Source organism: Phasianus colchicus, chromosome 2 (genome assembly GCF_987193195.1).
Source record: "Phasianus colchicus chromosome 2, bPhaCol1.hap1.1, whole genome shotgun sequence".
Taxonomy (NCBI): domain Eukaryota; kingdom Metazoa; phylum Chordata; class Aves; order Galliformes; family Phasianidae; genus Phasianus; species Phasianus colchicus.
The window spans coordinates 106,164,704-106,192,031 of NC_143437.1; the positions used below are offsets into that span (position 1 = coordinate 106,164,704).

General features: G+C 41.7%; 1 protein-coding gene across 22 annotated transcripts in view; it reads left to right on the top strand.

The window, feature by feature from the left end:
- HMBOX1 (homeobox containing 1) overlaps positions 1–24,343 on the top strand; it is a 114,107-nt gene extending 89,764 nt beyond the window's left edge. For 9 of the 22 annotated variants that reach the window (XM_090136590.1, XM_090136583.1, XM_090136584.1 and 6 more), the window contains 5 exons: positions 15,420–15,502; positions 17,400–17,495; positions 19,158–19,252; positions 19,458–19,589; positions 22,857–24,343. In XM_090136590.1, coding sequence (XP_089992716.1) covers positions 15,420–15,502; positions 17,400–17,495; positions 19,158–19,252; positions 19,458–19,589; positions 22,857–22,994 — 544 coding nt within the window. In that variant the 3' untranslated portion in view covers positions 22,995–24,343. Of the gene's footprint in view, positions 1–15,419; positions 15,503–17,399; positions 17,496–19,157; positions 19,253–19,457; positions 19,590–20,232; positions 20,314–22,856 lie in introns of all 22 variants that reach the window. The other 13 variants (XM_090136595.1, XM_090136589.1, XM_090136591.1 and 10 more) reach the window with 13 other exon arrangements.
- Positions 24,344–27,328: the final 2,985 nt, after the last annotated feature.

A 27,328-nucleotide genomic window follows, 5' to 3' on the forward strand; every position in this document is an offset into this window, starting at 1 on the left:
AACATCTGGTTTTGCTGATGACTTATGTATTGATTGCAAGTATGTTTTCTTTGAGTAGCCCACAATGATGTGTGTTTTTCCTGAATGATTACAACTAATTTAGAACCACTTGGTGCACATGAGTAGTTTTGAATATATTCCTTTCTGTGTGCATTACACTGATTTCTGCAAAGATATCTAATGAACTTCAGTTGTGTGGGAGTGTTTAGGTATGTCTGAATTTCACAGCAGTGATCTGCATTATTCGTATCTAAAATAAATCATTTACTTTCCAGAACATTATTTATTGCAACTGTTAATGCCAATCTTTTTAGATCACAACTTCTTTGAGCCAAAGCTTGTATTTTGTTCACGTGTGGAAGCTGCACAGTGGGCTGTCTGCAGTCATGTTGAGATCTCTAGGTGCTGCTTACCATGAAGTCCAGTGCTGTGGGTAATCTCTCCATGGCTTTCTTCTATACCAGCATTATACTTACTGGAATTCTTGGCATTCTTCTTTCTATGATTATTCTGTTTTAAGTACAGAGGATCACATAGTAAGAAAAAGCTTCTATTAATTAGCTACACCATTGTATTTTACTCATTAATTTCAGTAGGCAGAGAAAGTCATGACGTACTTGTTACAGAAGCTGTCTGAACTGCACCATGGTATATTCAGCTTACATCTTACGTAGCTATTTTGTAATGGCTACTCAGTGTAGGCTGTCAAAACAGCCTGATCCTATTGTAACCCATGTGAAGGTGGTATATCTTTGGATGTGCTCAGGTACAAGGATGTAACAGTTGTGCTCTGTTGTCTCTGCCTGTACTGAAAGAGCTTCATAGAATCACAGAACGGCCTGGGTTGCAAAGGACCACAATGCTCATCCAGTTCCAACCCCCTGCTATGTGCAGGTCACCAACCAGCAGACCAGGCTGCCCAGAGCCACATCCAGCCTGGCCTTGAATGCCTGCAGGGATGGGGCATCCACAGCCTCCTTGGGCAACCTGTTCCAGTGCCTCACCACCCTCTGGCTGAAAAACTTCCTCCTAAGATCTAACCTAAACCTCCCCTGTCTCAGTTTAAAACCATTCCTCCTTGTCCTATCAAATGAGACAATGCTGGGAACTATACTCAGCTCTTTGGCAGCAAACTTCTGGGGAGTTCAGCAGATAGTGCCCGGAGAGATGTTTGCTATTGCATTAACAAATAAAAGTGATCATAAAGCTGTGATCATCGCCTTTGGCTTTTTTTTCAGCTTACTTAAATTCCTGAGAGTGAACTAGACAAACCCTGACCTGCTGAGGAGGGTTGTTCCAGGTCCAAGCTCACCTGAAAGAGATAGCCATCACTGGGTGAGATTTACCTGACCTGTATGTAATGTTATCCATGGAGTAAACCCACTTAAGTGAATTACAAAATTAACATCTTGAGTGCTCTGGAAAGAATGAGGAAGGAATTAGCACTCAGGTTGGCACCTTGTCATTTCTTATTTTGATGCAGCCAGCGTGCAGCACAGGGTGTGGATGAGCACTGTCCAGCTCAGCACACTGTTGGATGTGCACGTTTATTGTTTCAAGAAGTATGCAAAGTGTTTGTGCTGACTCTCACTGCAGCAAGTCTCTGAACAAGGTCCAAACCTACCTCAGTGAAAGGAAATTTTGTGCAATCTAGTAACAGATGTGAGGTCTTTGTACAAGTAATAAACAGAGCAATTACAAGGAGAAATGAGGGAGCAAAATTCCTAAGTAAAACTCTTAAAATATGTTACATCATGTATTTATGGGATCTTGGTTAGCCTGTGGAGTGTTTTAAACAGACTAAAAAGAATGCTTTATCAGAGAACCATATGGGCTTTAACCACAAAATACACGACCACATCCTAGGTTCTTTTTTATCCTTTCATTTTTGTAGACCAGGATTGCACAATTGACCTTTTTTGCTTGATTTTCCTTTGGAGCACGCATAAGTTTTAATGTCTTGAATTCTATGCTGTTTGTAAGGAACTTGGTCAAAAAAATAGAAGGTTTGGAACTATTCCAAAGAGCTTTTTTGATATAATTTTCTCATAAACAAAAAAGAATGAGAAATTAGGATACATGTGTACAAAACACACAGAAAAGCTCATCCAATTTGTTGCTTATTATGTACGTAAGCCAGCACTCTTTCAGTTTCTGAATGCTCCTTGATATTCTTTAAATCCCAGGAGCATTGGACTGGGACTTCCTGTTTCATGCCCAGCTTCTTGTTTCAGTCAACCTTTATTATATCCTCTTAAGAAACTGATTAAATTCTCTATGCTGCAGGCAGATGTAGCTGAGGGCACAAAAGCCTATTGGGAGACTTCAGCAGGCTCTTATTGCTCCAGCAGGTAGGAATCCGTATTCCTGGGATTGTTTGTGACCAGCATGTACCTGTCCTTCCTCAAGCAGTATCGTTGTTTAACTGAGTAGATCCTGTCCTCCATCTCTTTTCTTCACTGTTGACCACCATCGTGGTGGTAAACCATAACCTCATCTCAGCTTTGAGTTTTGTTCGGGTAAAACAAGCTGTTCCTCTTGCAAGATAAGCTTTCCATTTCTCTGTTACCCTGAGTGCTCTCTTAGCTGTTCAGTTTTAAATTCTAGGAAGACCAAGGCTATACATCGTTCAGGTGTGGTCTTGTTCAGCTATTATAATAGTGTGGCTTAACAGCCAATGATCTTTCTATTCCAGCTGATGGTACTTTTGTGTATAGAAGAAGCTGCTGTTGTTCCCAAAGTATATGACCTTGCACACTGCATTCTTACATTTCTATTTCTTGCCCTCAGGTTTGTCTGTTACTTTTTATGATACCCCAGTTCCCTGCATTGGCATGGCTTCTGACTTTCTCATCAGCAGATTTCATTACCTTGTTGAGACATTGTGTTAAGATCATTGAGTGTTTTCATTCTTAAGATACTCCAAAGATCGTACCCAAGGTCACTGATGATCTCCTTGCAGGCCATTGTTTTCAATCTTCAGGCCATTATTTTCAATCTTCAGCCCAGTTCTTAGGGTAACTGTCTCATCATTGTACTAATGTGTCCTTTCTAATATTGTTAATATTTTCCTATTTGTCACTATATCGAATGGTTTACTGAAGTCCAAAACTGCTAAGATTAATTTTCTTTGGCGTAGAGAGAAAGTCAAGAACTCTTCAATTGCTTTTAAAGTATTACTACCAGTAATGTTTTAGTCATACCTCCTAAGAGAAGAAGATGAGACTGTCCCCAAGGAGCATGGCTTTCCTGAACTGAAGCAGCAGTGTTATTTAATAAGAAGCATATGGCAAAAATGACAGCTCATGATATGGAGCACAAGTATAGGAGTCAGAAGCTGTGGCTCTTTCACTGTTTTGTATCTGGGTTGGTTTTTTTTTGTCCATATCTCTTAAGCCTCCTAGCCTTAAATTCTTACATTAATATCTGATAATCAAAAAAATTCTTTTTTCTGCCTTGTGTCTGTGTAATACTTAATGCAGTAGGAGTTCTGGTCCAGATCTTAAAGGTACCAGCCATTAGAAAAAAGTACATGTAATGAATGCAAAATCAGAAGCTTTGATCCTGAGCCTCTTGACTTAATGCACTGGATGCCTTGCAAGAATTGACCTTACCTAGTCTTCTGGATTCTGTAGGATCCTTTAATTAATTTAATCAATTCTTATTTCCTGAAAATGCAGTAGCAGGGATGGCTGTCTGTGCCCTCCTAAGCTAAGCTGAGTCAGGTCCAGTACTGGAAATTGTGAATAAAAACTTGTGGATCATTGGGGGAGGGGGAAGACAGTGATTTAATAGTGTGCAGGAAGTTGTCAGCTCATCTTGAACTTTATCACAAGTGTCATGGCTGGCATTTTTCTCTCTTACAAGACAAAGGGAGACTTAAAAGCTTCATAGGTACAAGGACTATAAAATTCTGAAAAACATAACCTTTGGGGGATCTAATTAATAGAAGCTTGGGGGACCTTGCTGCTTACTTGGCATTCTGTACATATATGTTATATATGTACATATACACATTTATTTTTGTGACCCTGTGCTGAACTTCGTAGTTAAGCAGAATTTTGAGATAAGGAAGGACTACAGTTGTAGAAATACTTTAGGTGAGCAGCAAACTCAGATTCTAACTTAAGTTAGAGTTAAGCAGTTTATGAAAGAGGATAAAGCGAAGTTTGGGGTTGGGTAATGTGCAGTTCAATTTATATGCTCTTCTGCTTGTATGTGTTGCCAAATAAAACCTTGGAATCCTCTGTTGTTTTGCAAGTCGTGTCTCTAATAACCTCAATGTTGATTGTGGTACATCTCTCTACAGAGTTGGGTTTACTGAGCAGCACTTACTGAAGAGCTGGGGATGATTTCTGCAGAGCCTCATCACTCTTTGGTGATGTTACATCCATGAACTGACTTAGCTTACTTTGCCAGAGCTGGGTAATCCATAGGGTGCACCTTCATAACTCTTCCCCTGTACAAAGTTCAAAACTGTAGATGAGACATTTGCTTTGCAGATGTCTTCACAAAGGTCTTGTTATCATGGAGTTAAGCCCAAAGGATTAAACACACATGAATATCCTCGTAGTGTGTAGGTCTCCATTTAAAGGCTGCAAGTAAATGAAGCAGAGCAAGGCTCACACCATTATTCATGCTTAGGTATCTTGTTAGGAAGAGCTTTGAAGGTACTATATGCTCATACAACTGGCTGGTGAAATATTGCAGAATAATTCTCACTTTATCATGTCTTGATGCATTAGTGACTGCCTGTAAAAACAAATTTCCATCAGTTTTGCCATTTTTTTGTGAACAATTCAGCTGTGTTAGTTTTAGGAGTTCTGGGACACCATTAAGCTTAAGGATAGTTGTACAATTTCAGCCATTGTGTGCTGACAGTGTCTTCAAGATGCCTTAAGCAGAAACTACCTGTGTGTTTCAAACTGCTAAAAATTTGAAATCTTTCTACACATAAGACAGCTGTTTTGTAATTTCAAATATATTCTTATCACCAAATCCAATTACAAGGAAGAGTAAATCGCTACCTCCGATGTCTTAACTATTCTTATTTTAATTGTTAATTATCTCAACAGTAGGGTGCTATAGATTAGGAGGCATAGATTATCTTCTGCAAGTATGAGGCTTTAGGAGCTATTATCAATTAATTCTGTTTTTAAAGAATTTTTAGGATAATTTTAATAGCTTGATAGGATTGTATCGGTGCTTGAAACTGCTGTCAAAATATCAAGAAAATGACTTTTAAAAAATTAGGAGCTTCTTGATGTTTTAGTAGCTTTGAAGGTCATACTGTCCTACACACTCCAATGCAAGGTGTATTTTTGATGTTTTAATCTCTACTGCAGAGTAGATTGCTGCTAAGAAACATCAGTAGAATGATTCCTTGTCTTTAGCCACTGATTTGTACAAATAAGATAAAGAGCCATACCGTGTGTTTGAGTTTTTTAATATGAACTGCACAATCAGATCAGTACAGGTACACAAACTGATAGTGACATGCAAAATAACAAACAGAATTTACATGTCTGGTGCTGCAAGTAACCAAATCCTGTTGAGATCCTTCCTCCTGATTTGCACCTTCTACGAAAAGAAGCACAAGAATGCAACCTCTCTTACAGTAGGTAACTTAAACTCATCTCCCCTTAGAAGGAAGCCTTGGGATTATCTTTTGCTTGGCTAGAAAGCCCAGTTGAGATGAAGGAGTGCTTATACTCAAGTTCACTTGCATCCCAAGAGCAGTTGTTCTTGTGCTTGGCTGATCTCAAGCACAGAAGTGGCTCTGCAAATGTATCCTGTAGCATCTGAACTGTTGGGTACGTTCTGTGTTTCTTGAGGAAGGACAAGTTAGTGACTTTAGTGCATTCTCCTCTCCACCAGAGAGGGTATTTATCTTGAGAAACAAAATCTTTGAGCTTTTTTTTTTTTTTTTTTGCTGTCTGTACTGTGGAATTCGCTGTTTGGTTGACACACATGCCATTATTGTATGATCTGTAGAAGTAGCAGTAGATGAAATGGATAGTGTTGTCTGTTGGCCCTACTAAAATGGCTTTAGTGATATTCTTGGCCAGTATTTACTGGGAAATGAACTAGTAATTACAATTTCCAATGAGATTATGCTTTGAATGTCACTTCTTTGACAGTCTGCTTCATGCCACGCAGAGATAAGATCTCAGGCACAGATGACAGACTAACTTCAGGAATATTTCCATTGATGTGACAGCCTGAATGATAGTTCTGTTAAAAGCCACAAAGACTGAAACAATGACCTCTTGCCACTGGGTGATACTGTGTTGATAAATATACTAATGAGAGATAAAGCAGGTAACTATATTCGAGTGTTTTATGTAACCTGTCAGAGGGAAGCAGAGGTACTGTTTGAAGGGAAACTAGATAGGGAGCTGAAATTACAGGCAGTCTTATCGGAGGCAAAAGAGCAGCTTGCACTCTCGTGTATTTTGAGACATCAGAGTGTTTGGCAGCCAGCTCGGTCCCTGGTGGCAGGAAGATCTTCTGTTCATCAACAGGGGTCAGATGGGAGCTGTGGAAAATGGTCAGTTCTATTTTTTCCTGTACATTCCTTGGCGAGTCCACAACTTTAGCACTCAAGCTTTGCTTTTAGCATCAGCTTAAGAGGATAAGTGTGAGCTGCCACTGATGGAACTGTTTCCAATTTCTGCCATCTCCTCCCTGCATCCCTTGGCTGTGCAAACACTGCTCCTGGCATAGGTGGAAAGCCAGACCAGTCAGGCAGAAAGCGTTCCTGCAAAAAGGGAATGAAGGAGAGGATAAGACCCATCCCTTTCAGTCTGCACTTAAACAAGACTGCAGCCTGAGTCTGGGGAAGATGGTCTTCAGTGGAAGAGTCAGAGCCCCAGCAGGAGTGCTGGGATGCTTTGCTCTCAAGCTGCTTCCTGATTAATAGAAGTGGGAACCCAGAGATGCAAACACAAAGTTAAGTGAGGGAGAGAACTTGCAGGCTGTCAGCTGTTTTTCAATAAATATCCATCTGTGTGTTCTTGCCTCCTGCTAATTGCAAGGTAAATTATCCTTCTTTCAGTCAGACTGCTCTCATGGATACACACATACCTGAATTACCTCACCTTAAGCATGGTTAATTCTCCAGCAGCTGACCCACAATTAATTGTTACCTGCAACATATTTGAGCATCGCTTTCACCATTATGTCATGCTGGAAACTCAGCCCTTTCCCAGCTTTGGGCTCTTTAAGTGCTAGATTTTATATCCTTAAACCTAACATCCAGCCCTATGAAAACACCCCAAATGTGGCCATCCTGCTGCTCTGTGACTTGGATTGTTTCAAACAGTTCCCTGGCAGATGCAGAGCTGATAGAAAGCAGCAGAACTTCCACTGCAGATTATCAGGAGCACTACTGAGGCATTGCTTAATGCATCTGATATCTAAGCCTGGATAACAAGAGCCATACAGCTGAGAAAAAAGATTGGCAACTATTGCAGGAATTTGGATAGGGGCACCTTGGTAAAGAGGGGAGGAATTGCATTAACTTCCATTACAGAACCCAGGGCTGAGATAGATTCTCTCTCTGTCATTGTCCTAAGCACATTATCCCTGAAAGAAAGAAGGTTTCTCTGAATCTGCAATTTTTCTAGGCTTCAGTGTTATTGAAATGAAACTGCTTCAAGGATATCTACATTCTTTACCATCATGTGGATTCTCATCTCATGTAAATTATTTGGCCACTTTTCATTTTAATCCTCCACTGTCATTTTCTACAAAAGAGATCATTTGGTTTCTTCATTGAAGGTATTCAGCTGACAGCTGCCCTTTGTCTAGAAAGCAGTGTGCCTTTACAGGATTTACTCGTGCCTTTTATTTTTCTTTTTTTCTTTGAAGTTCATACTGCTTCTTATTTTTCATCTGTAGTTTTCATGGACTTTTAGAATAGGAAGAGAAATTCAGACATCCTAAGTTCTTTCCCTGTCCCTTGGCAGGGATATACCTGGACATACCTGACTGAGAAGAAACAGAACCATAGAGAATTTTTTGTTTCAGGAGAAACAAAAGAGAAGAAAGTGCAATTTTAGGAAGCGTGAGTTGGACGAATTCATAGGCAGCTTGAATGCATGAGGAAAGGAGGAGGTGTGTCACAAAAGTGGAAGAGGAATAAGCCTGCAGGTGGAAGAAAAGAAAGGTAGTTCTTTTCCAGCTCCTTTCTGGTTCCCACTTGGCTTTCTGGTCTTCGTGGAAGTGTCTTGATTACCAGAAGAGCTGCCCAAAAACTTCTCGATTTTTCTGTATTTATTTTGTAAACCATTTTATCAGGATGAATATCATTTCAGACTTTCAAGTGGGGATCAGCTTTGTTGTGGAAGCTTTCAGATACTTACATTGCAAGATTTTTCAGGAAAGCATTTTCACAGTAGTGGAAAAATATGCTTTGATTCAATAAGGTAAAGACACTTTCAGTTTATTCAATCTTAAAACATGTGTAGGTATGCATTACTGTTTCAGTGGGGAATTCTTCTAAATCACAAAAAATGAGTGGAATACACAAAGAAAACTGTTTGCTGTAAGAAGTGTTTCGGTCAGCCATTTCTGAGCTACCCCATGCATCAAGATTTCCCATTACCATGGTACACTGTAGTCATGACATAACTTTTCTTATTAATAAATGCGACCTTTTTATTATTTGTGCCAACAAAAGCATATGGCACTGAGTGACTTGCTAACAGCTTGGTATTTATCTCCCTACCAAGAAAAGGGGCACCAGTTGGCCTTGCAGTGTCTTGTATTAATTAATCAGTGTCTGTTTCTTGTATCAAATTAAGACTGGCCAGTTCAAATATATACTATTTATTGAATTTTACATCTTTTCTCATTTCTTCAATAAAGTTAGGCATTGTGTAGCAAATTCATGACCACAACTAGCTATAAATCATAGAATCCTTGGATTCGGGAAGGATCTCTGAAGGCCATCTTGTCCAACTCCCCTAAAGTGAACAGGGACACTACAGCTAGATAAGAGTGCCCAGGGTCTGGTTCAGCCTTGCCTTGAAAGTCTCCAGGGACGGAGCATCAACCACGTCTCTGGGCAACCTGTTCCAGTTCCTCATCACCCTCACTCTAAAAGACTTTTTGCTTATTTCCAACCTAAACCATTTCCTCTTGTTCTATCAATGCAAACCCTACTAAAGAGTCTGTCCCCTTCTTTCCTTTCACTTCCCTTTAGGTACTGAAAGACCACTCTCAGGTCATCCCCCAGCTTTCTCTTCTCCAGGCTGCACAGCCCCAGCTCTCTTAGCTCTCACCATCCCTTGAGTGCAGGGCTGCACTCAATCCTTTCATCCCCTAACTTGTATTGGTAGTGAGGGTTGCCTTGACCTTGCATTTGGATTTGTTGATCCTCATGAGGTTCATCTGGGCCCACTGCTCAACCTGTCTAGGTCCCACTGGATGGCATCCCATCCCATTGGTCTGTTGGCTGCACCCCACAGCATGGTGTCATCAGCAAACTTGCTGAGGGTGCACTCAACCCCACTGTCATTGTCACTCATGAAAGTATTAAGGAGTATCAGCCTCAGCACCGACCCCTGGGGGCACCACTCGTCACTGATCTCCATCCAGACATGGAGCCATTGACCACCACTCTCTGGATTTCTCTGTGATGTTACCTTTTTTCCACTCACCAGGGACTTCACCTGATTACCACGACTTTTCAAATATCATAGAAAATGGCTTGGGGACTACATCAGCCAGTTCCCTCAGGACTCTTCGATACATCTCATTGGGACCCATAGACTTGTGGACGTTCAAGTTTCTCAGCTGATCACAAACCTGATCTTCATTTACAGTGGCCCAGGTTGGAAAAGACCTCAGAGATGATGAATCTCCAACCCCCCTGCCACATGCAGGGCCACCAACCTCCAGATTTAATACCAGACCAGGTCCCATCCCCCTCCTACCAAACCAAACATTTGAGGACTGTGCAATGAGTAGTTGAACCAAGAAAACTGTCTACTTGTCTGTTTTTACCAGCTTGCCTGTGTCACTCACTAGGGTGGGTGCATCCTCCTGGACTTCCCTTTCCTGGTTGAGGTACCTGTAGAAGCCTTGCTTGTTCTTCTTGGCATCCCTTTACAAGTTTGGTTCAAGCTGGGCTGTGGCTTTCTTGACCCTATCCCTACACAGCCTGGCAGCTTTCTTATACTGTTCCCAAGATACTTGTCTCTGTTTCCTCTGCCTGTGTATTTTTTTCTTGCTCTTCAATTTGACCAGCAGGTTCCAGTTCACAGAATCACAGAATCACAGAATCGTAGGGGTTGGAAGGGACCTCCAGAGATCATCGAGTCCAACCCCCCTGCCAAAGCAGGATCCCTACACCAGGTCGCACAGGTAGGCGTCCAGGCGGGTCTTGAATATCTCCAGAGAAGGAGACTCCACAACCCCCCTGGGCAGCCTGTTCCAGTGCTCCGTCACCCTCACTGTAAAGAAGTTCTTGCGCACATTGGTGCGGAACTTCCTATGCTCCAGCTTCTGGCCATTTCCCCTTGTCCTGTCTCCGCACACTGCTGAAAAGAGTCTGGCCTCGCCACTTTGCCCCCCACACCTTAGATATTTATAGACCTGGATCAGGTCCCCTCTCAGTCTTCTCTTCTCAAGGCTAAACAGACCCAGCTCACTTAGCCTTTCCTCATAGGGGAGATGCTCCAGGCCCTTCACCATCTTTGTGGCTCTCCGCTGGACTCTTTCCAAGAGATCCCTGTCTTTTTTGTACTGGGGAGCCCAGAACTGGACACAGTACTCCAGATGAGGCCTTACCAGGGCAGAGTAGAGGGGGAGGATCACCTCCCTCGACCTGCTGGCCACACTCCTTTTAATGCACCCCAGAATGCCATTGGCCTTTTTGGCCACAAGGGCACACTGCTGGCTCATGGCCAACCTGTCGTCCACCAGGACACCCAGGTCCCTCTCTGCAGAGCTCCTCTCCAGCAGGTCATCCCCCAACCTGTACCGGTGCATGGAATTATTCCTCCCTAGGTGCAAGACTCTACACTTGCTTTTGTTAAACTTCATCTGGTTCCTTACTGCCCAGCTCTCCAGCCTGTCCAGGTCTCGCTGAATGGCAGCACAGCCTTCGGGCGTGTCAGCCAATCCTCCCAACTTCGTATCATCAGCAAACTTGCTGAGGGTGGCCACTACCCCCTCATCAAGGTCACCGATGAAGATGTTGAACAGGACCGGTCCCAGCACCGACCCCTGGGGAACACCGCTGGTTACAGGTCTCCAACCAGACTCTGCACCGCCAATGACAACCCTCTGTGCTCTGCCAGTCAGCCAGTTCTCAACCCACCTCACTGTCCACTCATCTATCCCGCACTTCCTCAGCTTCGTTATAAGGATGTCGTGGGAGACAGTGTCAAATGCCTTGCTGAAATCAAGGTAGACTACATCCACTGCTCCCCCCAAAGTTCAGCCACACTGGTCTCTTGCCTTCCTTTCCTGACTTGCTACATCTGGGGATGGAGAGCTCTTGCACACTGAGGAAAGGCTGGAGCACCTCCCCTACAAAGACAGGCTGAGAGAGCTGGGCTTGTTCAGCGTGGAGAAAAGAAGGCTGTGGGGTGACCTCATTGCAGCCTTCAGTACCTAAAGGGAGCCTACAAACAGGAGGGGAGTCAACTCTTTGAAAGGGTAGATAACAGCAGGACAAGGGGAAATGGTTTTAAGTTGAGGGAGGGAAGATTTAGGTTGGATGTCAGGGGGAAGTTCTTTACAGAGGGAGTGGTGAGGTGCTGGAACAGCTGCCCAGAGAGGCTGTGGATGCCCCGTCTGCCCCTGGAGGTGTTCAAGGCCAGGTTGGATGGGGCCCTGGGCAGCCTGGGCTGGTATTGAATGGGGAGGTTGGTGGCCCTGCATGTGGCAGGGGTTTGGAGCTTCATGATTCTTGAGGTCCCTTCCAACCCTGGCCATTCTGTGATTCTGTAAGGCTTTCTTTAAGATCTGCCTGGTGTGCATCCTTACCCATGAGGACAGTTTCCCAGGGTGTTTAGTTAACTAACACCCTGATGAGCTGGAAATTAGCTTTCCTAAAATTTAGCATCCTAATTTTACTCTTTACCTGTCTCATATCCTCTGGAGCATGAACTCAACTGTAGCATGGTCACTACAGCCCAGACATCCTCCTATCCTGCTGTCACCAATCAGCTCATTTACACTGGTGAGCAACAGGTACAGTATTGCGTCTCACTTGGTGGGCCTTTAATTACTTGACTCAGCAAGTTATCCTCAGTGCATGTCAGGAGCATGGTTGACATGCTGGGTTGACTACAGCTCACTACTTTTCCAGCAGATGTCTGGGTGGTTGAAGTCTCCTGGCAGGATGAGCACTTGCAGTCGTGATGCCTCCTGTAGCTGGAGGTAGAAGGCCTCATCAACAGGCTCTGCTTCATTGGGTGGCCTGTAGGCACTGATCAAAAGGCTCCCTTTGCTGCTGTGGTCTCTAGCTGTCACCCACAGGCTTTTGACTTGCTCACGATTGTTCTTTAGGGACACCTCTTCACATTCTATTTCTTTCCTGATGTAGATAGCAACACCCCCTCCCCTTCTTCCTCATCTGTCCGTTCTGAACATCTTGTAGTTGTCAGCAGCCACACTCCAGTCATGGGAATCACCCCAGCAGGTTTCAGTGGTGGCAGCTGTGTTGTGGTCTTCTAGTAGCACAGTAGCGTCCAGCTCCTCCTGTTTGTTTCCAAAGCTGTGTACATTGATGTAGCAGCTGGGCAGTTGGTCTTGTCCCCTACTTAAAGGATAACTCTTTAGTTCTTTTTAAGTGTTTCTCATGATTTTCCTTGTTGCTGTCTCCTATTGCCCCAGCAGTCACTGCCTCATCATCATAGGATTTTGTATGTGCTGCAGTGTTGCTGACACCTCTCAGGCAGCAGGTCCTTCAAGGCCCTTGCTAGCACCCTGTCCCTCTAGCTATGCCATCACACACCATATCATGGGAAGACTCACTAACCCACTCAGACCTTAAAGCCCTCCCAATCAGCCCTGCTAGCTTTTCCCCAAGGACCCTTCTCCCCCTTTGAGAAGGGTGAACTCCGTCTGGTGCTCACAAACCTGGCCATTTGGTTGTCAAAAAAAACCAAAGCTCTGGTGATGGCACTGGCCACGAAAACAGGTATTTAAAGATAAGATCCTTTGATTTGTTTAGCTAGATCCGTGGCGGTGATAATACCAGAGCTTCACCTGCTTTGACTACATCATCATATAGATTCATCACTTTTTCAAATTTGATGATATTTCTTCCATGGAGTTTGTTCTTGAGTTCTGACAAGCATCTAGAAACAAAGAAAATAATGTTCAGCAAAGGGAGTCTATGAAATAGCTGTTAGGAGTAGTAAAATCTGCTGAGTTAATTTTTGTATGCATAATGATGATTTGGCTTCCTGACTAGGACTCCAGTGCACGTGATATAGTCACATAAATAACAGTCTTGACTTTTCTTTATCAGGTAGCACTTGAAAGAGGAAATAGTTCTTGGCTCTGAGCAGAGAGATCTTTGTTTTGTAGGTGGGTTTGGTGAGACACAGTCCTGAGTCAGTTGGGCTAACTACTAGAAAAGCCATTTTCCACTCTGCTTTCCAACTTTCCCTTCTCTAAAAATGTTTTGTGCGGCACACCACACCTTTGAAGAAGAATTTACATAGGTATATATCACATTAAAGGATACAGTGACAGAAGGGATGATATATCTGCAAGATGAAAGAATATACTTCTAAAAATGCCATGCAAAGAGCTGAAGTGTGCTGTGCTCGATGCTTGCAGTAAAGTAAAGGTAACCAGGTGTCCTCTTCTTCAGATCTAATAGCAAAATCTCACCTTGTTTTTGGAGGGGGTTCAGGTCAGTTTCAGAACCTGCTTCATAGAAGTAACTCTGAAAGTTCTGGGGAAGAAGCAGAAGTTCATATATAAATGATTACCTCCAATGTCCAAATCAGCGTTATAGACAGTTTGCCCCTCTTTTAGTGAGCATGGAGTTGTTTCTGTGGCTTTCTTTGCTTTCTAAGCTACCAAATCAAGTGGCAGTACATTAATAGTGCAGCTAGCTGCATTGATGTAATTTATTTTAGTCAATGAACAGCAACGTAGAAATAGGACTGCATTTGTGTAGCTGTGACTGCAAATAGGACAGAGAACAATGGGATGTGGTAATAGTACATGGAATTCAAACTGAATGTCCAGAATTTGTATTTGCAGTGGATTGATTTAAGCTGGGAGTGAAAGAGTGAGATCTGTGTTGGCACCACTTGTTCAAAAAAAGATTGGGAGGAAAAATTGCTATATGGAACAGAATGCATGTTTCCATTGAGAGCAACTGTGCTGGGGCCAATCCACCGAAGCAGAAAAGCAACCATGGAAAACAATAACTGCCTTCTAAGGCCTAGCTCTCCCACTAGTAAATGTTCTACAACTAAAGGAAAATGCATTCTTTTCAAATCTAGAGCAGCTGTCCAACATCTGAACCTGCTGCTGATCAAAGCTGATCAAAGAATTCTTAAGATTCTACATTATGGACAATCTACAGAAAAACATAGTAGTCCCTGCTTATGGCTTGCTTATCAGAGTCCATTGAAGTAAACAGGACTCCTTTTGTTGTTTTTAATGCAGATCTGATAAGATCTCTACAATGTAAATCAGTTCATTAAAATTTTTAAAGCGCTTAAACGAAGTAAAAGAAAAAAACAGTTTAACTTTTATAGGATGTTTACTGCGTAGAAAGTACAATAAAATTATAATTATTTAGCAAAATATTGTTAAAATATGTTGTACTCAGAGTATCTTGTCTTGGGCTCGATTTAAACTATTTTAATCATGATTTTAAAAAACCAGTCTGACTCTAGCCATCTTACTCTTTTATTGTGTAGTTTTGTCTGCACAATATGAACAGCCAATCTAAACCCACAGTGTTTGTGTGCACTGTATGTATGTGTGTATATACCAACCCAACGACCAAATAAATGCTGAACACCTCCTGTAGGACATTGCCTCAGGGGCATGCAGGGGAAGAAGGTAATTAAAGAAGCAGAGTCATGGCCTATGATGTCTTATAAGAATGTGTTTCACTTGACAGCAATAACTGTGATATTCATAACGTTGCCTGTTTTGCTGCATCTCCAACTGTGATATTCTGAATGCCAAGGTGACGCTGCAAATGCTGAGATAATCTGAGTTATCTGAGGTGTTTGGGAACTTTGCAAAGAGTAACTGTGTATATGAGTGCATGCTGTTATTATTTTATGCATATGCAGATTGACAGAGAGTGTACCGTGTCTGTATCACTTCTGTAGGAGTGTGCATAAGCAGGCAGCTCACACCTTCTAGTGAAGCTGTGTTAGAATGTTTCTGACAAAAACTTTCTTATTCTCCCCTTCTTGCAGTTACTTCAATGAGAATCAATATCCTGACGAGGCAAAGAGAGAAGAAATTGCCAATGCCTGTAATGCAGTTATACAAAAGCCAGGTGAGGAGCTGATCGCGATGTCCTTTCCAAAGGCAATTACAATTAGATTTCAGCATCTCCTGCTAAATTCAGTAAATGTAATTTTATGGCTATTACTAATAATTCAGCACTCTCAACTAGTTGTAGGTTTCTTCTCAAGCCTTCTTTGCCTTGCGTTCTTCAGAGCTGCCAATAATGGGATGAACATGAAAGTCAATGCAGTTTTCAAACCAAAATACCTATATCTGAAACTTAATTTTTCACCAGTTGAGGTATGAAATACAAGCTGTGTATTTCATTTATACAGCTTGTAAATGACATTGCTAAGAAGATAAACATTCTCTGAAAGGCTTTCATTATTTAAGGTCGGGTCACTTAATTCAAAGTACTTCTATAAGCACTTAGGAACAATCTGGCAATTTCATTACACTCCACGAAAGGAGATTTTACTTGGTTCTGTTTCACAGATGGCAAACCTTAGGTTTACAAACTGAAGCTTGATGGAGATCAAGTTAAAAAATGAAACCACCTTCCCACCTTCCAGGGATTTTTTGGAACTTCTAGGCAGCAGTCTTGCATTAGAATCTCAGTGTTAATGGGAGAACTTGTATTTGCATCATCAAGTTGCATTTTCCTTTTCACAGAGAAATTGCACTTTGTAGAGGAGTACGAATGCTCAGTTTAGTACTAGTAAGCCCAGATTAGTGGACACACATGCTGTTGCCTTGTTTTATGAGCCAAACATTTCCAGAACTTGTAGTGTGGGTGTGTTTATATTTTATCTAACCAGAATAAAAATTAATGCAGAAGAAAACAAGTGCAGAAGTCAGAAGAAGGATCTAGGGGGTAGAGTGCTGAAGAGGTTAGGATTTTAGGGCTGGCAATGCCACTGGATTGTTCAGCAACTTTGGACAAAGCACTGTGTCTCAGGATTAGTAAAATGCTGTGAATGATACTGGTACAGAGCATTAGGAAGCAGCACAGGTATCTATTTCCAGAATTTTCTTTCGTTCACTCATTCCATTTCTCTTGTTTAAGTTTGCAGATGCTGATTGCTGTAATTATGCAAGTGTATGAAATGCTGAATAAATAAACTTTGAGAAAGTAAGAAGCACATAGTGAGGGTCTCATCCCTGTGTAGGCTGCAGGGAACTGCAGCTCTATCAGCCACGTCAGATAGTCTTATAGCCAGCTTAAGAGGTTTCCATCATGGCTCTGTAATGCTGATTCTCATGTCTTCCCTTTTTAGGCCAGTCATCAGGAGAAAGAGTTCTTTGCTGTAGCTGGGTGGTTGTTATTAGGATTATTTGTTTTGCTGATTGTGTAACATTCCAGTGGTCTGGTTTCCAACATCCCCTGCCCCATCTCCCAGAAGATAAAAAGTGTCCTGGCAGAATGGAGAGGCTCTGATGAGTGCTGTGGGAGCACGATGGCAGCTGCTGGTGGAGAAGAAGGAAAGCAGATTGAGGAGGGACAAAATTCCTTCATTCATTTTGCTGCTACCAAAGAAAGCACATCATTGAACTGCACCCTTGCGGCGTGTAGTAAGAGAGCTAGCCCAAGGGTATGGGATTTATGGCAGGACTGTGAATTGAATTTGAGTTTTTTGAATCTCAGTTTTGTGCTTGAACTAGAAAAGGAGCCCTCTATTCTCCCATGGCTCTGGATCGGGTTGATTGAAGCTGCAAAGAAATTTGTGTATTTCACATTTTAAAAACAGAAGAAAGGCTACTTTGTTTTTAGAGAGATATTTGGCATTTGTTACCATAGCATCTCAGCACAGTACTCTGGTTCACATAAAACTCGCTTCATTCTCAGTTCTAACAACTTTTCAGTGCTGTTTATATTTCAGGAGTTTATCACTTGCACAAGGGTAGTCTGCCTATCTCTTTTTTTTTCCCCTCCATTATTTTCATAGGAAAAAAGTTATCAGATCTGGAGCGAGTTACCTCCCTTAAAGTGTACAACTGGTTTGCCAACAGAAGAAAGGAAATCAAGAGACGAGCCAATATCGGTAATGTATCAGAGAGCCTGCTTTCAAGGTTCAGTACATTGACTTGCTCAGGAGAGATAAAAATTACACAAGATTGCATTACTGAAAATACGGGAGGTTCTGATAATAGAAATGTGGGGCAATTTTGTAAGAAGAAGAAATGCTATTCCAGATTTTTTTCTCAAATACAGGTAGGAATTTAGTTTATGAAATTCCCTCATCGATGCAGGAAAAATGAGGCAGTTACAAAGTTTTCCTGGAAGGTCAGTTTTTAAAACACAAACAAGAATTTAGTTTGTGGAGGGAGAATCACATTCCCTGTACTCAGGCTCACCTGGGCATTCCAGATAAAATCTGAAATAAAACCTGAAAATGTCTGCATTGAAAATAAGGGACATTGAGACTATTGCAAGTTCAGAACCTTAGTGTACCATTTAAATGAGAAGTGGTTGTAGTGAGGAGCTTTTATATGGTTGTAAGTTTCCTTGTGTCTGCGTTCCAGTGAAATGCACTTGTTTTTTCTGCCAAAACTCAGGGTTGTCTCTCTTACTGCCATCCCTCAGACCTCACAGGGATCTAAGAGGCCAGATGAGTTGTTTTACCTCTCAGATTCAGCCACAGGGACCAAAGGTTGCACAAGCCAACTTGTTATTCACGTTACACCTGTGCTCCCTACTGCTTTCTGTGGGGTTGCACAGCATTGAGAGGCTGGAACAAAGTAATATTTTTCCTTGATGATCAGAATGAAAAAAAACTAGCCCTGCAGGCCTTTTGTGCTTGAATGCCTCATCATAAGGAAATAAGAAGTGATGCTGAACTTATAAGAAATAGACCTTCTCATATGGATAAATGCAAGATGTTCTGATGAGAATAAACTCACATTAGCAACAAACTTCTGCCATGTGGGCAAAGTTTTGTGCACAAGTCTAAGTACTGTGCAGAACTGAGTTTGCAACATGTAGACAAGATAAGGCCCATATCTGCATGTTAACTGTTATTTTTACAAATGTTGAAAGTGCCATCTTGCTGTCGTATTTGTGAAGATGAAAAAGTTCTTTCTACGAAATGTAGCATGTATTTGAAATGTGATCTGTGTTTACTTTTCAAAAGTGAAACCTGTCTGTCTAAGTGGGGGGGAACAGAGCAAAGTTAGTCCAAGGTGGGTGGTGTTACAGCTTTATCTGTACTGTATGTTGTGTGCATTGTATGGGGAGGAGGGTTGGAAGGAGATTGAAAAGATCTAAAGGGAGCTTTAGATGCATGGATCCTACTGGAAGATGAACATGTATTGTTTTTAAATCCCTTAAGTGCTTTTAAAAATTTCTCCATCTATTTTCAGACACTCCCCGCCCCCCTCAAGTCCTGCCAGTCCAAACTATGTGGGAAGATCTACAGGGAATGCCTTTGCCACTCCAGTGCATTAGAAATTAAGCTAATTTCTAATAGGACTGGCTGGAAAACAAGGATTCTTACTCGCAAACAAGTCTGTTAGTTGACAGGGAAGGATTTCAGGCAAACCAGTATCTGTTCATGTGCTACCTTCCCAAATACTGGAGAGTGAAGAGGAAGAGGCTAAGAAACTAACTCTGTTCTTCCACTTATTCTAACTTCTTGAAAAAATAGTTAACTTTTAATTACTCTAATGCATCAGATAAATTAGGGATCCATTTGCTTTTTTCGAAGAAGCAGCAATCCTGGAGAGCCATGGAATAGATGTACAGAGTCCGGGAGGTCATTCCAACAGCGACGACGTTGATGGCAATGACTACTCAGAGCAGGTGAGCATCGTGGCTGAGCCATGTGTCCCCAAATGAGAGAGTTCAGTGACACATGCAGAGGCCCTCTGCCTCGAAAATCAGATGTCTCTTGTTCTTGTTTTGCTTTGATGTAATTGTAAAGGGGAAAGTGGAAGAGCACAGCTCCCCTGTTTGAACATGTTGAGCAACCAGCATTCACCCACATGGATTTATTGTCATACAACAGGACACTTGGCAAGTACGCAATGGGGAGGAGGAGGGAAGATGTTCAGAGGGAGGCAGAGAAGCAGAGAAGGTAGAAGAAGACAGGAGGATCTGCTCCAAACAAGCAAGTTACACCATTCACGCCACACGCAATGTATGAAAAATGTTAGGAGAGTGTTAACCAGTGCACCGTGCATAACTTGAGCTTTCCTTAGCCCTGGCACTGTGCTAATAATCCACCCTCGAGGAAGGATGTACAGGTCTTTAACAATTGCTCTGATGTATCAGGCACCAACTTATTTCCCCGCAAAACTAGGCATGTGTGTCCCTCTGTCACCTTTTGTTTCTTTATGCAAGAAATGTCTCTGTGATAGCCTGTGGTACAGCTGTTGTGAGTTGCTTATCTGGCAGCCAGATGAGTACAGCAGTAAGCCCCTGCCCAGTGCACTTCATCATAATCCCTTTTGTCAGCCCTGCTCAGCAAGATGCTGAGCACCCTCCTGTGAGGTGCTGAGCTCCCTCTGCATATCCCTGGGAGCACTTTTCAGGGTGGCTCAGGATCACTCCCTAAGATGCTGACAGACAAAGGGAGAAGGGGTGGGGGGAGGATGTGATTAACTAAAGCTTGACATTTATTTGGCCCTGTACCTGCTTCTTATTGTTCTGCAACGGTGTGCCACTATTTGGGTTGTTTACATATTATCTTTTTTTCTTTTTGCATTTTAACTCTTGCCTATTCTCTATTTTTCTTGATTATTTTTAACCCTTGACAGCAACTTCTTTTTTAAATTCTCCAGCAAAAGAATACCCCTTCCCGCACTCTGAGCCCTCACCTACCCTAAAGTTGGTGACCCTTCCTTCACACACCTTCCTGACAGGTATTGCATCCGCTTCCCAATTTTCCCTCAGGTGTCAGTGTTGGCCAAAACCCATCAGGGATGTGTGTGCTTGGCACCAGGGGACTTGTAGAACAGTTCATTTGTTTGGTTCTGGCTTTGATATTAGCTCTGTTCTGTGCTACACCCAACATCTGGGGTTGGCAGATCATTTTTAATTGACTCATTTGGGAGAAATAGTGATGTCTCCCTCTCTGAAGGAGTGCTTTAGCAATGGAAAGCGCTGGAATGAGTCCCTAGCAGGCTTGGCTGTGGCCCAGTGTGACAGATCTCTGGCAGAGGGATTCCCAGTCTGCTTCTGATGGACATTAAGGCCCTTTTTATAGGTCATCACCAGTAGATTTGGTGGAACCAACCTTGCTGCTCTACATAATGAGGATCAGCTCTGTGACAGTTCTAAAATATTTTGAAACTCTTGTCGAGTGCAGTTAATTCCTTTTCAGTCAGATACAGAACTGAATACAAGAGTTATCTAGACTCTCAAACTCTATTTTTCTGGTGTGTTATCCAAAATGCTTTGAAAAGATGAATAAACTGGATAGAAAATGTAAAGATTTTTGTTTAGAGTCCTTAAAATCTGCATTTCTCAATGATCTGGCTGGGCTTGTCTATGAAGTATAATTAGGCATTAGCAGTGAAGCAGAATAAATGGCAAGTTCTCCTGATGACCATTTGATATCCCTTAGTGGTTAAAACCATAAATTCTGCTTTCCACAACGACACTTAAACTTCAGAGTTCATCCAAATAGTAGTGAGATGACTAAGAGTACAAAACTCAGGACTCTGTATTTCTTACAATAAACATTACTGAGGTGACATCACAATATTTGCTATTTGTTGTAAATGAGTGCATTCCTTCAAATAACTAGGATTTTACCAAATCTTGCCTTTTCTGTCTCCCTCAGCATTTGTCACCCTCATCTTAATTTAAAAGTGCTTAAATATACATACTAACATTAAAATTGTGCATGTTCATCACTCACTGGCTGTTGAAGACTGATAATTATTATTTCTTTTCTGTAAAACTAATGGCACAATTGTCATGTGGTCACTATTAGTGCCTCATTTTAAAGAGAGGAAAACACTGTGATTTTGCCCAGCATCTCTCCACAATTTGTTTGACAGTTGAGATTAGTTTGGATATTTTTGTTTCTCATTCCTGTTATTTTAAGCCAAGCCCTGTTCCTGATGTAGACTAAGAAGCATGCACGCTTCACTATAAAATTATGTCAAACATTTGATCTGACATTGTATGGCCGTTAAGTGCCTAAGAAGGTAACCCTTTTTTTCCTTGATTTTATAAGTATCACTGCAAGCCTGCAGCATTAGTTTCCCTGGATTAGTTTTGCTTGGCAAGCATCATAGCCATCAGCACAGTGTTCCTCCTGCAGCTGAGAGACCTTGCTCTTTAGAAAGTGAGCATGAAGAAATATGTAGCACTTAGTTCAGCAGACTGGGGAACTCAGCAGAGGTTCACCCTGATATTTGAATTACGGTATTTCCAGTCCCACGAAATCATTGCACTGTTTTTCTAAACAGGCTGGAAGCTTTACAGCACCTTTTTCCCAATACCTTTGTGAATTCAGTTTCTTCATAGGACAGCAGCTCAGACCAAAGGTCTGGGTGAGGTCAATGCCACTGTTTCAGGAAAAGTATTTTTAAAGAAATAGGATAATTCTAGAGTGATTTTATTATATTAGCGTCCAGCTTCTGGAAGGCAGTCTTGAGAGACTTCCTGAGCCAGGTGCTGTATCCACTTTCTTTTTAATAGTTATAGTAGACTAATTTTCCATGAACTTGTCTAACCCCTCTGTTTAAAGGCGTATTTACTTTTGTCTAATCTAAAAATCAGCGAATCCTACAACTGAACAGTGATAAGAGCTGCTTCCTGTTTTTGCTTTGGAACGTATTATCTCATCATTTCAGTGAGCACCCTTGCTTATTAGATCATCAGAAGTAGCGAACAGTTGTTCTCTATTTACTGATTATTTGTAATAAGCATTTCCCATATCAACCATCAGCCATTTCTTTTCCAAGCCGAGGAAACTGAGCCTCTTTAGTCTCTCCTTGTAGAGAAGCCAACCCCTGACTCTTTCTCCTGATTGCCACTCTCACTGTTTTTCCTACTTCTGTTATGTCCTCCTTAAATGGGATGAGCAGAACTGGATACAGTATTCAAAATGTAAGCACAGCATGAATTTGTGCAGTGGATAACGATCCCTACCTTAGTTTGGTTTCCTGACATATGTTGTATATTGCTTTTATCTTTATGATTTCCTGTTTTCCTCAGAATATTCCCTCTGCTTAAATTTTTCTCTTGAAAATCTGGTACACCACTCCTTACCCCTCTTACCTTTGTCTGCACATTGAGGGAAATCAGTTGTGTAAACTCCTTTCACGTTGTACCCCTGTAACAAATGTGCAGTTTGCTGCCCCTAGGCCATCATTTTATACGCTGTTTTTGTTAGCTGGTTTTCTACCTGTGTAATAACCACACTTCTCTCTTCTCCTTTCCACCTGTGCAGGATGACAGCACTAGCCATAGTGACCATCAAGACCCCATTTCATTAGCTGTGGAAATGGCAGCGGTAAACCACACCATCTTGGCACTGGCCCGGCAAGGAGCCAACGAGATCAAGACAGAGGCTCTAGACGACGACTGATTTAAAGAAGGGGGAGGGTCGAAGCAAGAAGTAACTTAGTTTTAGACGTAGCACCTTAGCAGACTTTCCTCGGTCCTTAATATGTGTTCTTACAGTATAACTTTGCAGTTTCTTGTACGTCAGTTAGCTGTTAGGGTCTTGTTCTGTGAAGATGGCATGGTGCCCTCAGCCTTTGCGTATACTCTCTCAGTATTAATTCCCAATAAATAATCAATCGACCAACCAACCTCCCTCTCCCAGCCCCAGTGGCTAGAAAAATCTTGCTGCTCTATCTTAGCATTCAAAGTGCTTCCAGGTATTTTAGACAGTCCTCAATTACAAGTCTTAGGCTACACTTAAAATCTTGGATACCTTTAGAGATTGTGTAAAAAATAGTCTGTACGCTTTTCCTTCTCTGAGACTGAAAGGATGCAAGCTGAGGTAGTGGCACAGGGTCGATGGACACCAGACTGGGAGTATCAACAGAGAGTAAAAAGAACACTAGAAACCCCACTTCAGCTGATTCAGATTTCCAGCTGCAATAAGCTGTGCCTCACTGGTCATACAGTGACTTGATATACTTTTGGGTGCTGTGCTAAGAATGTCCATTGGAAACACATTCACATATTTCAGTTGATGTTCACATATTCAACACAGGCATCCTCTACTCACAAGCTGTGTGGCTTAGTGGATAAGTACTGCCTTCTGCCTCTGGGACCATGATTGAAGCCCAGCCTGGGATCATATGAAAAATGAGCTGAATGTCTAATGGACAACAGTCCACCTCTCAAAACCACTATTCATTATTTGGCATGGCTTGTAGTGCCTGCTCAGAAGAGGTCTAGACTCTATTGATCTGTCACTAACAATTTCACTTTTTGTTCTTCCTTTTCTGTCCCCACCCTATTCCCCTCTCCACTTTGCCACTTTCAAAAGCAATGTTTTCCAAGAAGGTTTTAAGGTCATGAAACGGGTGAGTGATTTTTTTTACACGTCTGTGTAACAAATGCCTACATCTAGCCCGAAAGGTTATTCAAGAAGTTTGACATCTGACCTTTGCTACTTAACCATCATAGCATAAATATTCTCCTAAATAAGAGCTTTTGCCTTTGCTTAAAGGCAAGAGGATCTCTTACCAGAGAAATGGGGTGTGAATGTTTTGTGTTCTCTTTACTCTGTCCTTGTTAAGATGTGAGAAAGCTATACTGCTACGAGCAATTTAATTCATAATTGGAAGCCATACTGATAATGGATGTGGTAATATTTGTAAAGCAAACCTACTTTAAGTAGCAGAAACTAATGGAATTGTTTTCCTTGATCATATGTAGCACTTTTGTTACTTTTTTCTTAAAGATATTTATATTTGATAAGTCTTTTTTTATCATTTGAGAATTCAAAATGCCAAACAGCAAACTCGCATTACAGAGTCACCCTGCGATCGCCTTGTCATCTGCTATCTAAATGATGAACTGTGTGTGCATCTAAGAAAATTACATCTGCTGGCATTGTGTGGAAACGATCTCCTGGCATCCTGATAAAATGATATGTTGCTGCCGGTAAGAGGAAACATCTCAATGGAAACAGCACGGGAAGTGTTAGAGACAGGCAGGACTGTGTTACATTTCAAAAAAAAAAAAGCCAAAAAAACAAAAAAAACCAACAAAAAAAAATAATAATAACAAAAATAATTAAAAAAAAAAAAAAACAAACTATGTAAATTTTTGTATATAGATATATAAAAATTTCCATAGTATTTCCAAAACATTCCATTTCTATCTTCCCCATTTACGTGGGAATAGCTGAAGAGGGGAAAACAGCTGAATTCTGAAGGATGGGCTTCTTCTCCCATCCACTTCTGAAGGTGGAGGGGACAAAGGGAAGTCACACTTACTTGGTTTGACCTCATCCTCCCTTCCTCATGCACAGCTATCAGTTAGCATCGTGACCTCCCAAATTGTGGCAGGTTTTTAGGCAGCCTAAACCCACCCAGGGTGTAGGCTGACTTAGATCATCCTCACATCTGTTCATCTCACCAAAATTGCTTGGGTAAGTGTGGAGGAGATTCTGTGCTTTCAGAGGGTGCAGAGCTGGCACCTCTTTGTCTCTGTAACTTTGAAGATAAATAGGTAGGGCTTGGCCTCGTCTTTCATTTATGGATTTCATTGGAAAATTTATGTGCTTTCCTTAGGTATAGATCACTGAAGCAGAATGAAGCCGTCTTTTTCTGTTTTATTGCATTTCTTGAGTAGGCAGATTTGTAAGTAGCATCAGGGCAGACTCGGGGAAAACACAGAATTGGATCAGCTGCCGTTGCACCATTGCAGTTTATTTCTTAATGTGTGTGTGAATGTTTTGGTACTAAGGAGTGAAAGGACAGGGAGAGCTTTTTTTTCCCTATTTTTGCACAGCAGAATGATCAAGCAAACTGTAGCCTTAGCGGAATTTTACCTTCTTATTCATACTGCAGTCACACACCAAGCTGACAAGCAACATCCACGATTTATAGGAAGGAGATTTTAATAATCGATGGCCTCTTTATGTTGGGTTTGCCACCACCATTTGTCCTGGCTGTTTCATTTTAAAAAGAACAGACTCAAACTGTTGGACAGCTGCAATTTTAGAAGAAATATTGCTTACTATAGCATCTTGAGAAAAAAAAAAAGTCTTTGTTTCAAGCATCGCCTTTTTAAAGCAATAGGGAAGAATAAAAATCCATATTCTGATTTTTTTTTGGTTCATGTGATGCAGGATCAAAGTAACACCCCTAAAACTGTATGTCCAGACCATCTGATGTCCTTTATAATAATATAATAATCGGACCATAATTCTGTCTGTCAGTGTCAGGTAGCTGCTGCTCTCATCAGGCATCGATATCCAGTATGAAGGTTAATCAGATAAACCACTTGTGAACAGCTGGAAATTGCCAGATCCTCCTTGTCTGTAGCTTTTAAGGTAAATACCAGTTTGCTGCTCTCTCACATCGTCTCACCAGCACAAACAACAAATTACTTAACCAAGGAATCAGTCATGCTGAAAAAAAGTAAAAGACGTGGCGTGTTTCAGGTTTCTGCCACCTTGCTTTGCACTTATCTACAAGAGGAATGAGGGAAGAGTAGGAGTTCAGGGTGCATGCAGCAGCCTGTTCCCCTTATTCTGAAAGTTCATAGCAGACAGCTTGCAGATGATTAACAGCTTTCTGCTTTGACAGGAATTAGCTTACATGGAGTAGATGCTGGTGTGACGACGTCAGAAGACCTGCACCTGATCTAGAGTGATTGAAAGACTTGGTGGAGAGCGTGGCCTGTGATTTAGACTTTTTTTCTAGGTTTTCTGCTGCAGTGTAGGATGTTGTTTGTGTCTTCTTGTCTCTGGAGATTCTTGAAAATGATCTTGGTGGTGGTGGGTTTGGCTTTTTGGTCACGTCGCAGTTCAGTGGCAAGTTTTGTTGTAGTCAACCTGGAGCTACTGCAGTCTGTTCTTGTGTGGGGTCCCTTGAAACAGGTCTGGTGGCAACTAGGTCTACCTTTTTGTTCTGTGAATAGAGAAGAAATAATTCAAGATGTTCCTCTTCTGTGATGGGCACAGATTGCATTTAACTTTTAGAGTAAATTCTGGCTGTTATCTTGTGGCTCATAAAGTTCTTATACTTGAGTTCTTGTCTCTGACAGTCTTCTTAAAGCAACAATTTCTACCTCTACTTGTTCTTTTGATTTTGTTTTGAATTCTCTATGTCTTTTTCCTGAACTCTGAAATCCCAGATAGTTACAAAAGCATTATGAGTTGATAAAGGAAGTAATAACATAGCAGACATTATTCATTGATGGCCTAGAGTTGTAGAGACATCTAATACACTACAAGCATAGATACTGTTATAGCATAATCCCATTACTCATATGTTGGACATGAGCAGGTTGGTCATGAGTCAGCAGTGCACCCTTGTAGTGATAAAGGAATTTCATTAGGAAGAGCAGGGAAGGCAATAATATGTCCCCTCTGCTCTTCACTTGTGGGAGCCTATCTGGAGTGTTGTGGTAAGTTTTGGACAGTGGTAAATCCATCATTCAGCTGCTGAGATGAGAGGGTTGGAGCACATGTCACGTGGTGGGAGTTTGACAGAGCTGAGATTGCTTGGATTGGCTTTGGGGAGATCTTATTTTGCTCTTTAATTGTTCTAATTGGTAGTGAGTACAGTATAGTGAATACAGAGCCAGGCTCTTCTCAGAGGTACACAGAAAAAGATTAGGAGCGTTGGGCTCAAATTACATTAAGGAAAATTCCAGATGGAATTTTCAGAGGAATATTTTCATACTGAGGGTGGTAGAAGAGGGGCCAAGAAAGGCAGTGGAAAAACCCAT